We start from the raw sequence: 15841 nt of genomic DNA on the forward strand, positions 1-15841 counted from the left end.
GGGGTGGGTTATTCCAGCACATCAGAAATGGTCCACAATCCTATCTTGTACCCCCAACAGCATTAGTGCCCTCCAGTTAGAAGGAGGCTAGGTCAGAACGGAGAGGAGGTAGAAATTTAATTAATGAACAAAAAACAGACAGAGGATCACTCAGAGGTTCAGCAGGCGGAATCCCCCTGGATTTGTGCTTTGCAGCCCAGAAATAAATGCAATTGGTTTCTCGCCAACAGGTGGCTTGCAGCATCCCAGTAGGTTCTGGTACATCCGTTCAGAACTACTATAATAGGCATCTTCGTATCATGATGCTGATTGTAAGGCATATTGAGCTTTGTTGAGCAAATCAAGCCATGGCTCCCAGCAGTCCATTCCAAGAGCAGTGGTGTAGTGGGGCCATCACACTGGTTTACAGCAGAAATGGGTACTATTATCCAGGTGAAGAAAGGGCTGCACGCTGGTGGAAGGTGGGACCACAGCCAAAGATGTAGCTGGAACTACTCCCTTTCTCTCCTTTCTTTGTCCCTCTTTCTGACAGCCCCTTTTCTCTCTCTTTCAACCTTTCTGCCTTCCTTCCTTCATTTTGGAAGGGGATGCTTCCATTCTCCTTCTTTCTCCCTTTTTCTCCTTGCCCAGTAGGTTCCAGGGAAGGGACACATTCTTCTCACAAGTCATCTACTCGTACACTGATCATTTACAGAAGGGGTTTGGAAGGAGTTTGCTGCTGATTGCCCAACCCTTGTTTACAGGGTGGTTGTAGGCAACCCTGAAACACAAAACCCCCTAATACATTGTGCATTGCGTATTTGGAACACTCTAAAGTGTTATAGCCATTCTGGCTGTCACCCACTAAATGCTGTTTTATTTGATTCATTTATCAATTAACTCTGCATACATTTGCACATGAGAAAGGAAAAAGGAATCTCAAGAAAGAATAGATAATAGATAGATAGACAATGTATAGTTCCACTGGAAGGGGTGTCATTTTAGCAAAAGTAACTCCTCTTCTTTCTCTGGCAGATGGGAATGTCTTTTCCAAGGTGGTTTTTGCTTGATTAAACAAGAACATTTTTCTCAACCAAGTTGCCTTTGCTTAACACACCGAACTGACTAAGCATGCTAGCCCTAACTTTGCTTGCAATCTTGTTCTCATTCCTTTCCCGGTCTCCTCCTTGCTCTGCAGTATCCATGGGTGCCTGCCAGGGGAACTTCAGTGAATTCTCCGGAGTGATCTACTCTCCACAGTTCCCAGATGACTATGAAGCTGACAGCAACTGCAGCTGGGCCCTGCGCCCGCCGGGCTGTGATTCCATAGAGCTCACCTTCCGACTCTTTGACGTCCATGACCCCAACGACCGCCTGGAGCTGTGGGATGGGCACAGCAACCTGCTGCTGGCCCAGTTCGATGGGCGCCGGAGGCCAGGAGCTCCCCTGCTTTTCCCCACTGACTACCTGCTCCTCTCCTTCCAATCAGACCAGCTTCTTCAGGCTCAGGGCTTTGCCATCTTGTACAGAGGTAAGGGCCGAGCCCTTGCCCTGGCCTGCTCTGCGTCTGCCCCATGGGTAGGGTAGACGGGCAAAACCCGTTCATCCTGCATTGAGTAATGCTGCCCCGGTTCTTGGTGGGAGATGCCTCTTTCTCAGAGCCTGCTGCTTCCTGGGGGAGGGCAGTGGCTGCTGCAGGGCGGAGGGGCCGCGTCTCCAGGCCACAACAGTGAGGCCAGAAAGCCTTTATCCCTACGGACCTGCCACTGGCGGTGAGAGCCGGGTGTGTGCTGAGCGCAGGACTGTCTCTGCACACTGGCGCTCGACCCAGGGCCTGCCAAGTGTTCCCTGAGGCTTGCAGCGTTGGAGTCTCTAATTAGAAGCAATTGGTTCCACACCTGCATGGGGAGGAGGACTGTCTCTTTGAACTGAGGCCCTGGGAACAAGGAGGGTTCCTTCTGACAGCCGCTGTCAAACCCTGCAAGTGTGTTCCCTACACTTACTCACCCTCCCCCTGGCTACCGCACCTTTGAAATAACAACCTGATGGCTTCCACGCAACCTAATGGGTTAATTATGGGCAAGTTTCTCCTGACATCCCTTTGAGCTCCTGTGTGACCCCAGGCGTGTAGCCAAAAATGTGTGTGATAGGGAAGGCTCAGGACAAGCTTTGGGGGTGGGGGGGGGAGGGGGGAGCCGGAACAAGTGCAATACACCAAGCACCTCAGTCCAGGAGATCAAACGTGTTGCTGTACAATTGCAGTACATGTTAATAACAAGGCTGGTCCGGAAGATAAGTGTGGTCAGGCACCTGTGCAGGGCACACACCCAGCAGAAGCCCATTGACAAAAGATCCAGGAGTTGCTTTGCTTCACCTGCTTGTTCACCTGTATCTTGCTCTGGCCCAAATAATGGCACTGGTGATTATAATGCTGCTCTCCTGGTACTTTGCTAACCCAGCTCCTCTGCATTCATTGGCCAGAGAACTGGAAGGTTACCTTCTTACTGAACTATGGTGCAGAATATTGCTTGCCTCTCCCACTCCAGAATTGTACCAGAACGTTCACTTATGGAAGCGAACACTACAATTTGAGTGCAAGATTCAGGTGAGGGGCCTAAAGTCACCCAGGGCAGATGAGGTCCCTTGAGGCCACAAGGCTGAAGAACTGGGCTTGGGCAAGAGCAAGGCCTTTCGCTGCCTGAAGTAGAAAGCTAATGGTACCCCCCCCCCCGCCACCTCTAAGTCAGGGTGCCTAGATACCCATGGCTAGCCAAGTTATTTTGGCACCCAAGGCAGAAAATTCCACCCGCTCCCTCCTCCCCTTCCACCTGGCAGTAAAAATACAACACTCATAAATTAAATTGCAAACAATTTTGTATGACACCTGAAATCAGCTGCCTGAGGCAGGCCTTAATGGTAAGGCCTGCCCTGCTAGAGGTTCCTGTATGGGGAAGATGGCAGCTTTCCACAAGTTTCCTATTTATCAGCTGATCCCTCAGGAAGAAATTTTTTCAACTTGGGGATGCCTTGTGTATAGATATATTTTTACATATGGCCACTGTGTAATGCACCACGTTGTCTAGGCCAACACTGCCTAGGGTGACAACTTGGGAACACTGGTCTTAAGGAGAGCAAAAGGATTTGCATAGGTATCTATGAAAATTCAGAAAGAATTCCTATGGTGGAAGCCAAAATACCATGGTGGTGGAATCAGTGGCCTGTATGCCTTCCTCGATCAGCTGTCCAGCTTTCTGAGGACCAATTTCAAGGCTTCTGGGTGTGCTCCCTACTTACATTCGTTAGTGTCAAGGCCAACTTATACAATAGTGGATGCCTTCAAACAGACCAGCCTGATGCTGATATCCCTCAGATGTATTGGAGTTCAGCTTTCAGCCAGCTGCATGTAGGCCAGAACATCTGGAGCTGCCAAGTTGACAAAGGCCAAAACAAAGGGCTCAGAGGACTGTACAGTTGGACACATGGCCACCAGGCCTTTCCTAGACCTACTTAAAGTCTTATCATCACCCTTTCATTGTTCATGAATTGGTCCAACTCCATTTTAAAGCTGTTCAGACTGGTTGCTAACACTACAGATTGGTTGCTAACTTGTGGAAGTAAATTTCACAGCTGAACTTTGTGTTGTGTGAAGACCTTCCTTTTATCTCTCTTGAATCTCCCACCATTCAGCTTCATGCAATGATCCTTTCGTATTCCAGTATGAGATAAGCAGAAAAATGTCTCCCTGTCTAGTCTACTTTCTCTCTCCATGCATAATGTTGTGCATCTCTATCATGTCTCCTCTTATCACCTTCCTAAGCTCAGTGATTCCAACTGCTGTAACCTTTCCTTGCAGAAGGCTTACTGCAGCTCCTTGATCATTCCAGTTGTCCATTTCCGTACTTTGTTGTTGTCCTTAAGAGTATAGTACATTAAACCAGAGACTTTGGGAAAAGGGGTGGGTTTAAATCTGCTGGAAAGTCAATCCATGATTCTGATTTCTGTACAGGAGTGAAGGGTCCTTCAGTCAATTTACGGACACTTCCAGGTGATGCATCCCATCTAGCCCCAACCTCCTCTGATTGGCTGAACTCCACCTGGACCTACAGTGCCAACGATTCCGCCATCGGGGTAGGAGGTAAAGAGCTACACCGGTGGTGGGCTTGTCCTCTGAATCTGCGGTGCATGTTGGGCTGGCTGGCCCAGGCCAAAGCCGAGTCTTTGAGAGGGACATTTTCTTCCTGGCCAAGGGACCTGTGGAGCCAGCATATTACGGGGCAAGAGAGAGCTTATGGGGCACGGCCCTTGGGACTGAGAAATAGTCAGAGAAAGCACAATCCTTGTCCTCCCACTTGCTGGCTCTAAATTTCAGTTTTCTGAGTGACTCTTCATTTTAAATAAACGAACATTGGGACTTCTTACATGCCCTTGCACTTGATGTGTAAAGTGACACTTGAGAAGACACAGATCTTGCAGGATCTCCACATGAACTGACTGACTTTGTCCCTCCTGAGCTAATACTATTAGAATTAGAACTTAGTGATTTGTAAGTGTAGCTTTCGTACTCCTTGAAATAGCCTTTAAAACAGCTGTGGTTTGAGAGAACATATACATGTGAATATACAATAATATACACATGTTTGTGGGGATTAAAAGTAATAATGGCAGGTTAATGCAGAAATAGGACATAATGGACATGAGTGAACATATAAAAAGGGATATGAAAGTACAATGATTTTCCAGCCTGAATAGATAGTGCCCTTCACACCTCTGCAAAACTTGCTGCGGTGCAGTGCAACCCCACTACATACCACCAGGAGTCACCCTCTTTTACCTTTCTGTGTCATGTTCTTTATACTGCAAAGTTTCTAGTCACAGCAAGGCTAAAAGGATATAAAGATCCTAAACGAACTCTCATTCTGGGACAAGGTTCCTGCCCATAAAAAAAGAAAAGGAATGAAAAATCAAAATTGTGCATGCAGGAAAATGGGATTTTATGACCCTTATATTAGACAAATCAAGCATGTTTATGGCTATCTGCTTATTTTGCAGTTTTGTACCTGCTAGTCAGAGGAACAGGAGAGGGCTGGGCAGAGCCATGAAAGCTCACTTCCTGCTTTGGCTTCTGCGGGAAAGGCTGGTTGGTTCCCATCCCATCTGGCCTTCCCCAGGCAATTTCAGACCTATTTGTGCATGCAAAGGGACTGGGAACATTAAAAACCAAAAAAGCAAGTTGCTCAGGTTTTATAAATGCTTATGTAGCACAATCAAAGAACTCTGGAATTTGCACGGTCGGTCTTATGCATCTCGACTTTGCTGATGTGCTTATATTTCCTGCCTGCCAGCATCTATGCAAAGCTTTGTACACCCAAAGAGCGACTCACAACACACCCACAGACAATTAACATCCCTTATTTGAGTTGGCACCATGTCTGGAAAACTCCCCTTTCTCCTGGCCTATATTAATCAGTCACCAACAGCATTTTCATGGGCCCTGCTTTTGCTGCATCCCTGCTTTTGCTGCATCCCTGCTTTCCACCATCTCCTGGATATTGAAATTGGATAATAAATTTGACACTGTCCATAATAAAGGTTTTGCAATTGTGAAGGCTCTCAAAGGTGCTTTTACACTGTAGGGTCAAACCTCTTTAAATCAAATGCCATTTCAGAGACGTTCAGGAATGAGGGGTCACATTCGACGGGTGGATGGGGCCGTAGGAAAGAGTTGGGGCCGACTGTTGCAAACATATCAGCCTGCCTGAGCTTAAAGCTCTTACTGTCAGGGCTGTAATGCAGGGGAGGGGAACTTCTTTGAGCCCAAAGACCACCATCCGTTTCAGTGAAGGCCAACGGTGGGCCAAAGGCAAAGTGACAGGTGCCAAAATATCAGCATATTTTATCTGAAAGCTCTTACTGTCAGTAACTAAGCCTGGGAGAGGGATTTTAACCTTTTAGAATAGAGGAGAACTGTACAAAAGCCAGCAAACCACCATGAAACAATCACTGGTTGGAGACAAGGAGTAAAACCAAGGGGGTGGGGGTGTGCCCAGGTCCAGCTTAGAGCTCTGGGAGGGCCAGATCTGGCTTACTAGGCTGTGGTTTAACACCCTGGTTTTAAATTATCCCTCTTGGCCACAGACTTGGAGTTCTGTGATCTGATCTACTATCTCCTTAATTGCTAGGGCAATTTAGATTTCTAATGTAAACTTTCCTGTTCCCAAACTACTCTGGAATGTTTCTTTTTGCTGTTAGGGAAAACCTATGAGTACATCTAAGTTTCCTCTAGTGGGGTGAATGGCAATTTCAGGGGAGTGATTTACATCTGGAAAAAATTGTAAGGGCAGATCATTATCATCCTTCCTACCCCATATATCAGATTCCCAGTGTTCCCACCTTTTTTCCTTTTCCCTTTTAATTTAAAAAACAGTTAAAAAACAAAAGTTATGTGAGTTTTGATTGTGGACGATTTGACTGACTCAGATGATTTAGCATGTGCATAACACAGCAAGTACAATAAAATTTTATCCAGAATGCACAGAACGGCTTTCTTTACCAAGCCAATGTTGCTTAGCACGTTACAAAGAAAACATAAACTGGAAGGGGAAAACATCTCTTTAGCTTTTGCAGCCCTCCAAAAGAGTGGTGTTTTCCCTTTACAGGTGATCCTGCAGGCTAAATCTTCAGCCTATCTTGACAAAAATTTGGTGGGGACACTGACAGGGAGTGGAGACAGGCTTTGCAGATCTAGGCTAGTGTAGTCTGTTCCCTGATTTAAATTATGCTCATATTGAGAGCAGGACTGATGGCTTTTCTTTCCTTTTATAAAGGAAAATTTAACTTTTTGGGAGAGACTGTTGTTTTTTTTTTGAAGGAGCCTGGTGCTAGGAGTGAGCACATCCTCTTACCCACATTACTTCAAGAATTTTGGTGGAAAGTTGTTGGCCACAAATGTCTTCTTCTCTTCTGTAACACAGCTTGGGTGATGTATGCGGCCACGGGGACCTTCATCTTAGCCATCATCATCATCTCCTACCATCTGCGCAAGAGGTAGGTTGGTGGGAGCCAGGGGAGGGAGCCTGGGAGATGCCCCACTAGATCTGCTTGCTGTGCCAATTGCGTGCTCTCTGGTCCTGTTTTTTCTCCTGCCTGTCCATGCCTCAGGCCACTGTGAGACTTGTACCAGCATGATCTTCCCTCACCCTGGGATGGGGAACGGGGACCCACCAGGTGCCACTGAACAGCAGTTTTCATCATCCCTCAGCACTGGTTACATTGGATAGTGCTGGACATGTCCCTCCCGCTTGGCCTATGTAATGAAGATGCAACATTAACATTATAATATTAATAAAGATGAAATATTAATATACACTATGAATCACATACCCTGCAATTTGTTTACAAAAATTCATTGAAAGGTTTAGGCTAAGGGTAGGCAATTTTCTGGAGTTCAGGTGACATTGCTCATCCCTACTGTGGACTCTCCCTTGGCTCCATCACCAAATTTGCTTCTGAAATTTGGCAGTGCAGCAACAAGGGGAAATTAAGCTTCGATTTTAAAGCAACAAGCAAATTTGCTGCAAAACAGATCCTTTTCCGAGCTGCTCTTGTGGCTTTTTGCTTTAAAAAGGAACCCCTTTTTCATGTTTCAGAAATGTGCTGCTTAATTTTGGGGGGAAGTGGAGAAGGTACAAAAAGAGCAAATGTGATTGCAAAAACTCTATAGAAACAATAGAATTGACTCCTCAGGCTCTGAAATGATCTAATTCCACTTTTAAAATTCCAGTTCAAGGAACCACAAATAGAATCCTTTGATTTCAAGGGGAAATGTGATACATGCAGCCCATCCCTGGTTTAGCTAAAGCAGAAGGTATAAAGTATAGAATTTTGCCTAGTTAATATATAAATCTATTGCCATAAATCATTGACGACACAGGCAATTGGCCTATAATTTGCCACATCATGTATTTTCCTTTATTGAACTTCATGTGCAGTCAAGGAACTGTGCAAGTGCTGAATGTCGCAGAACGTGTGAGTGCGGCTGATGTCATAAACTCTCAACTCACCCGGTGGCGTTGTCTGTGCTCCTCTTTCCCAGGACTTGCCTCTTTGTGCAGAAGAAGCCCGGTGGGTCCCTGGTCCCTTTCTCCTCCAAAGGCCCGCGGAGCCGCTGCCAGTGCCTTGGGGGCGAGGCGTGGGCCGTAGCCTACCGACATACCCGCGTGGTGATCTGCACCACACGGGGTGCTCCGCATCACCGCCCCCTGCACAACAGCGGCGGGGGTGCCGGGGACGACGAGGCCTCCTCGGACTGCTCGTGCCTCTGCCACAGTTACGAGAACCTGTCTTCCACCAACCAGTCCTCGCTCAAGTCTCTCATCTCCACCATCTGAGGCGAGGCTGACGATGCCATTCCCACGTCCCACAGTGGCCTTTGGGCATGTTAGCCTCTTTCCTACTGCCTGACCCTTGAGGTGGGACTTCCTCAGTCCTCCAGGGACCAAGAGACTTGGACCTCACAACGGCATTTCTGCTCAGTGGCGTGAGCCAGGGGAGCGCAAACATAATGGAAGTCAATGCCCAGAGTGGCCCTAGGACAACATTCCAGAAAAATGGAAAGTCGTTTGATACCAGGCAGGCATAGCCATGTTCCCCTGTAGCTGTGATCTTCTAAGGGGCAGGAGAGGACTAAGGTGGTGGGGACCCTGTTGCCACGTACTTTTGGCTAGAGACTTGTGGGTGTATTTTGGAACTAAGAGGTTAATTATGGTGCTGGAATTTGGAAAATGTTTTTTTCTGGGACAAAGACATCCCCATTGGAACACCTTTTGTACCCCATGACACCATGGGGAAATTTAGGACTGTGAAAAACCAAAGGAGTTGCGTTTCTGCAGAAAAGTACATTGTGTGAGACACAAAAAACCTGGGAACTGGGGGCCGGGGAAAGGGAGAGATCCTGTGACCACATGGCTGGAGGCTTAAGAGGAGGGAGAAAGGGACCGATTCCACAGAGAAAGTGGTCATGCTTTGGATTCTGCGTGCTGAATCAGAACCCCTTGTGCTGAACCCGTTGCCAGTGGCACTTGGAAGCTATCTCGATGCAAACAGATCGTGGGATACTTGGAATGGTTCCTTGCCTGGCTCCAGGGGGCTCTATAAATATGCCTAACAGAGAGGAGATAAAAACCAGCCCCTTTTTTCTGCTGCTTCCCACAGGCATAATATGGATTTTGGAACATTAAACTGCCATTAAATTATTTTCATATTGGTGAGAATGCTTCTCTGTTATTGTCTGAGCTTATCTGCAACACTGGAATGTGGTTGGGAGGAGGGCATCAAATGTTTAAAGGGTTCTTGCTTTCCTGGATTGAATAACTAACTAAAATATTCAGCCACTGCAAGGCAGGTACACAGAAATTTACCTAGGCTCAGAGGAGGCTGCCCGTTGTCCATTGAGTCACTGTTCTGGGTATTCTCCTTCCAAAAAGGGTACAGGAGAGGGAAACCCAAGTGGCTGAGGGGGGGAGAAACTCCCTCTTGAGGAATGGATAGATGGTTAGGGCTATTTAGCTCTGAAAAAAAGGCAGGAATCCGGAGGACACAATAAGAGGGTTATAAACTGACATATGAGGTGGAGAAGGTGGATCGGGAAGCAAACTTTTCCTTCATAATACTAGGAACCAGGGTGATATAATGAAACTGAATGGTGAGAGATTCAGGTTGTGTTCACACATAACACTAAGCAATACCATGAAGTTTATCTATTTACCTTGTGTCATGTATTTACACATAATGACAAGCCATTCCTGCCATGTGTATGTGTGAATACAGCCTCAGGTTAGGAAAAAAGGGCAACATTTCTTCACAGAACACATACTTAGGGACTAAGTTCACATGTCATTAAATATGTGGTTGAGGATGCTGTAAGCATTGTATGCAGAGTGCTTTGGGGGCAGAACGGCCACCGTAGGGCAAGTTTAAATCTTCCTTCCCTCCTCCCGCAGAGCAATCTCACTGGGCCTCATGGATGCTTTCCCCATGATGCTAATTGTTAAACCTCCCCTCTCCCTGTACTTCAATTCCACAATAGACACCCTCCCACATCTGTTGGTTTTTTAAAAATCCAAGACATGATTGCTTACTAGTCACGTAATTAACATCACTGGTAGAGAGACCCTTAAAGTATGGCATTTGATACCACAAGATGTGGTGATGGCCAATTTGAAAAGGGGATTAGGTGACTAGTCCTGGGGCAAGCTTGCTTATCTACTGCAGTAGCCTCTGGATCCCAGCTGCTAGGGCCACAAATAGAGAGCACTATTGCATTCATGCCCTGTTTTCAGGCTTCCTACTGGGGCATCCAGTTGGCCACTTGGGAGCAGGTTGCTGCATTAAGACAACTTTTCTTCTGCTGCAGCATAGCTCTTACATTCTTCATCAGGAAGCAGAACACCTACTGCAAAGAGTCTCCACCAGGAGTTCGTATATATTCCAAAGAAAGGGTACAGAACCTTTGGGCCAAATCCAGATTTTCTGGGATCCTGATCCACCCCAAAAGGCTTTTCCAGGGAGTTGTGCCCTCTTACCCTGGCCCTACCACTGTCTCGAGTACCAGTTGTTGGATGCTTTCCTGGCTTTTGCAGTTTTCCTCTATTCTAAAAAGCTGTATTTTAAAAAATAAGAGCTTTCAGCTAAGATATGCCAATATTTTGGTTATTTTTGGCCCTGTTTCCCTTTAGTCCTGTCTGTCATTGGAATGTGCCTCCGCCCCCAAGCTTCTCTAAAATGGATTTTGGCCCTTGAGTTGAAAGAGTTTCAATCCCCCTGCTTTCTCTGTGTGTGGAAATTTGCCTTAGCTACCCTTTTAAAACAACACTCCTTGCTTGGACTATGTGGTGCAGGGAATACTAAAGGGGGAACTGGATCTCAAAAGCAGTTTATATAGATGCTTATTGTAAATAACAAGTGTGGAAAACTAATCTGGGATTTTCTCTCCAAGTGAGTGGCATCCTTAGAGAGCAAGTGTGTGTGTGTGAGAGAGAGAGAGAGCGAGAAAGCAAGAGATGTGAAATGAGTTGCTTTCAGTCATCTTTAAGCACCACACAGAGCTGTATATTTCTTTATCCAAAAGAAAACTTCCCCTTACATATTTTGATTTTGAGTTGTTATTGTTGCCAGGGCTGACTGTAAATCTAAGCCCATTGCTTTGGGATGTTTTCGTTCTAGAGCCTGGTCCTAGAATATGTGAAGCAATAAAAAGACTGCCTCTGAGCATCGTGAAGTGCTTTCCTTCGCAACTAAATAATTATTGCTACGGCCGGCAGGTGGAGTAGATGGTTTGGCAGAGACTCCTGTGCTGGGGCCATGGCCTTAGCTGGCAGACACCACAGGTTACCTTTTCAAATTTTCCACAATACGCTGGAGCGACACTTCATTGAGGGATTTTTAAAATGATGGCCTGCAGATCCAGCCGCCCCACGCAGAAGCCCAGGGAAGGTCTCAGCACTGATGAGCCGTTCCAGAGGGCTGGAACACCGGCAGCCACAGGTGCTGGGTGCTAATGCCACGGCTGACGACCACTTGGCACAACATATCCCACCTTCAGGTTAAGAACTTCCAAGGAGAAAACGTAATGTGCAGGCTCGCCAAAGTTTGAGCACCTTCTTTTGGAAATGTTCACTATGCAATGCAGTTTCCAACACAGGGGATTGTGTGGATCACAGTTGATACGGGAGGCAAAGTACCAAGCACTAATAGTTTAATATGTTCTTGCAACCGCACAGGCAGCGCACCCTTTTCACACAAGACGCTGCTTTTTATTCCCTTTTCCTGGCTCACAGACCCTGCCTCTTTCTCCCCATTGGCTGGGTTACTAAGAGTTCACCATCTTCTCCTCCCACCTACATCTTACTACTCCTTGATATGTTCTCCCTCCCGCTCATTACCATGTTCATGCTAATAAGCCCATTACCTATGAGAGGTGTGTCAGTTATTATTCATAAGCCTATTAAGTGTGTGCACTACTTTCTAAGAGTTCACTAGGTTGTCTTGGCCTTGTAACCATCTCGCTTGATGACCACTTATTTCCCAAATCTCATAGGAGGATGAGATAGGAAGCTAGTCCATCCTCCAAGCTCATTACGGCCAGTCGTAAGAGGCAGTCGATTTCCTGCTCCCTTCGCAAAAGGGGATGGTTTTGCCATTGCCCCCCACCTCACCTCACCTCACTTGTGTTCTTCAGGGCTTCAATGTAAGAAGCACTATTATTTTTGTTACAACTTTCTACATGGTTCTGTCCTCAGGCCCTTTATTTCATCCTGGCTTCAATCTTCACCTTCCGACTTAGTAACAGTAATTTTTCATTTCTCACCATTGGATCCAGTTTTATTCTGGGTCAACAAACAGCTAACTGGACTGCTCTACCTGTGCCTTTTCATAGCGGACTGTTTGGCTCTCCTGAAAGGGCCACCCAGAAGGCTGGAAAACCTTGCTCAATGGGGTGAATAGTGTTGTAATGATGAGACCGGTATCGCCAAAAATTGGACGGAGCAACCTGCGGCAAGCAGAGTTCTTCCTCCTATGGAAGGCAGTTCTTGGATCCCAACCCACTGTGGTTTCCTGGCTTTTCTTCTGAAGTTTAAATGAACACGCTCCAATTTGAAATGAGCTCAAACCCTGATTATGGTTCACAGAAACATGTGATTATAACTTCATGTACCATATCCCGTGGAAAAAGCAAAACAGACCAAAAATATAATTAACATTCAACCATACATGTGTGCATGCACATGATATAGATTGTTTAATTCAGGTTAAATAATAACGTCTGGGAATATAATGACTTGGAGAACCATTCATGGGCAGAGAGTGTAGATTTAGAGCAAAAATAGACCAAAAATAAAAGAAACAAAGAAAGAAAGAAAATAAAATAAAAAGTTCTACAACTGCCAACATTTCCAAAAGAGCTGGGCATTCAATAGCTATTTTCTGACTAAACATGCATACAATTGTGTCCTTATCATTTAAAGGAAGCACATTCAAGTTTTAGAAGGAAGTTTTGTGTAAGGAAGGGAAGTATGGAAGGAGCAAAGAGTTCCTGCAGTAGTTACCTTCCTTTTTGGAGGATGATACTTTGCCAAGCTCCATACGCTGCCAGCAACCCACTGAACAGAGATTCTGACAGCCGAATCGTGCATATTGGATTGATGAGATACTAACAGTAATTAATGATGTCTTTCCCACTAGGTTTCCTTACATTCTGCAGAGGCAGGAGGTTTCTAGAGCACTCAATATTAGAGTGAAAACAGTTTAGGCCTGTATACACATAACCTGGGCCTTGGGTCACATATAGAAAGCATGACTAATCAGGAAATACGCAGAAAGCTACTATTACAGACAGAGCAAATATTGTTACAGTGTCCCCAATCCAATCCTGGCCTTTACACTCAATTCCTATTACATTTATGAGGCGTACTTCCTCCGCAGCTCAATTTTATGTTATTTATTATTTGATTTCTAGCCTGCGCCATAAGCTGCACAACTCCCTGGGCAGGTTACAAGCAATAAAACCATATAAAAACAATATAAAACCTTTAAAATACTTTATCAGATAAAAGTAGCAATAAAAAGCGCACCCTATCACATCTTAAGAGAAACTACCTAAAAGGCAAACCACATTAAAATGCACACAATGAAAAACAGACTGACAATTAAAATGCTGGCAAAATTAAAAGGTCTTTTGGCTGGTGCTGAAAAGAATGTAAAGAAGGCACCAGGCGAATCTCTCTGGGGAGCTCACTCCAAAGTCAGGGTGCCACTTCTGAAAAGGCCCTTCTTCTTGTTGCCACTCTCTTTATTTCCTGAGGAGGGGGCTCCCTCAGAAGGGCCTTGCTGATCTAAGGGGCTGAGTATGTTCATATGGGAAGTGGCACTCCTTTAGATATCCTGTCCCCAAGCCATTTAGGGCTTTAAACTCTAATGTCGACATCTTATATTGGGCTGTGACCTCTGTGGAATGTAGAACCTAGAGGCCACTAAGACATGCTGAACTGTGGAGCGGGAAGAAATTCATTCAGACCTCAGCTCTGGCAAAGTCTCACCTGTGGCCTTAGGCAAGCTGTTCTCGGTCTCAGTTTTCCATCTGTAAGTTGCGGATAATTAGATAGGGTGGTCAGGTGCCCTATTTGCAGGGGACAATCTTCTATTTCACTGGCTGTCAGGGGACAGTCCTCCAGCTGAATGCAGTTCTAAATGGTCTAGCTCAGTGATGGTGAACCTTTTAGAGAACGAGTGCCCAAACTACAACCCAAAACCCACTTATTTATTGCAAAGTGCCAACACTACAATAAAACCTGAAAACTGAGGTTTTAATTTAGAAAAAACAACTCACAGCCAGTCAAGCAAATATATATATATATATACTTGGCAGTGCACTGAGCAGCCATGCAAAAGCTCGGATGAGTCGCGGCTAATGAGTCGTGGCTCGTGACGTCATCGCTTGGCGCTGCTACTCCTTTCTGAGTGTGTACATGGCCCCTCTGTGCGCTGTTATCCGATGCTCAGCTGCTGGGGCGATGCTGGGGCGACTTGTCTCACGTGCCGAGAGAGAGGGCTCTGCCTGCCCGCTGTGGCACGCATACCATAGGTTCACCTCCACTGCCCTAACCCTACCCTGGTGCACTCCCCTAACCTTAATACAGGGCTAAAGTTCAATTGAAAAGAGGGCGATTTTGAAAAAGCCTTCCTTGAGTAGCTTTTTCTGCACAGCTCAACATTTCTGCCCATTCTAAACACAATCCAACCATCAAAATCATGCCAGGACACCTCGTTTTTGTAAGCCTACATCACCCTGCTGACAAAAGAGTGTATAGTCAAGGCTATGCTTATCCCAGTTGCAATGTATGGCTGTGAAAGCTGGACCATAAGGAAGGCTGAGTGCTGAAGAATTGAGGCCTTTGAATTGTGGTGATGGAGAAGATTTCTGCGAGTCCCTTGGACTGCAAGACAATCAAAGCAGTCAGTCCTAGAGGAGATCAACCCTGACTGCTCTTTAGAAGGCCAGGTACTGAAGATGAAACTCAAATACTTTGGCCACCTCATGAGAAGGAAGGACTCACTGGAGAAGAGCCTAATGCTGGGAACAATTGACGGGAAAAGAAGAAGAGGACGGCAGAGGATGAGGTGGCTAGATGGAGTCACTGAAGCAGTCGGTGTGAGCTTGGGTGGACACCTGGGGATGGTGGAGGACAGGAAGGCCTGGAGGAATGTTGTCCACGGGGTCGTGATGGGTTGGACACAACTTCGTGACTAACAACAACAACAAACCCTACCCTGGTACACACACCTACCCTAATACGACCTCATCTTCCCAACAAGGCTGTGTAAGGCGTACTGAAACAGTGTTTGTGTGAGAAAGCGCTATATAAATGCTTAGGGAAGTATTCAACGCACGATTGCCTAGTACAGATAGCATTGTCGCACTAGAGGCAGGGACACGATTTAAAAAGGAATTCAAGGAGAGGCGTCTTCAGCTGATGCTGTTGCAACCAGTACGCAGTTCTGGGACGCGACTTTATACGAGTAAGGCATGAACTTCGCAGCACACCCTCCAGCCTTTGGGGGGCGCTTTTGGCCCGCCTTGAAGAGATACAATTGGGCCTCTTTTCCGCGCGTCTACGCGCGCCCAATCACCAGCCTCGCTGGACAAGCTGCTGGGGGCGTGGCCTCTATGAGTTATGCAAATAAAGGGGCGTTCCGTTAATACTCTGCTCGGGCAGAAGGAGGGGCGCCAGTTATGCTAATCAGGGAACGACACTTCTCCCACCCGGGGGATTGCTAGGCGCCGGAGACGGGGTGGGCGCGGCTTGCA

General features: G+C 46.3%; 1 protein-coding gene across 2 annotated transcripts in view; it reads left to right on the forward strand.

The window, feature by feature from the left end:
• The window catches only part of KREMEN2 (kringle containing transmembrane protein 2), a 33343-nt gene extending 24098 nt beyond the window's left edge, over nt 1-9245 (forward strand). Inside the window, exons 5-8 of one of the 2 annotated variants that reach the window (XM_044448072.1) lie at nt 1178-1510; nt 3986-4114; nt 6951-7023; nt 8072-9245. In XM_044448072.1, coding sequence (XP_044304007.1) covers nt 1178-1510; nt 3986-4114; nt 6951-7023; nt 8072-8366 — 830 coding nt within the window. In that variant the 3' untranslated portion in view covers nt 8367-9245. The remainder of the gene's footprint in view (nt 1-1177; nt 1511-3985; nt 4115-6950; nt 7024-8071) is intronic. The other variant, XM_044448073.1, reaches the window with a different exon arrangement.
• Nucleotides 9246-15841: the final 6596 nt, after the last annotated feature.

Source organism: Varanus komodoensis, unplaced genomic scaffold, assembly GCF_004798865.1.
Source record: "Varanus komodoensis strain SLA01 unplaced genomic scaffold, ASM479886v1 scaffold53, whole genome shotgun sequence".
In the NCBI taxonomy this organism is placed as follows: Eukaryota; Metazoa; Chordata; class Lepidosauria; order Squamata; family Varanidae; genus Varanus; species Varanus komodoensis.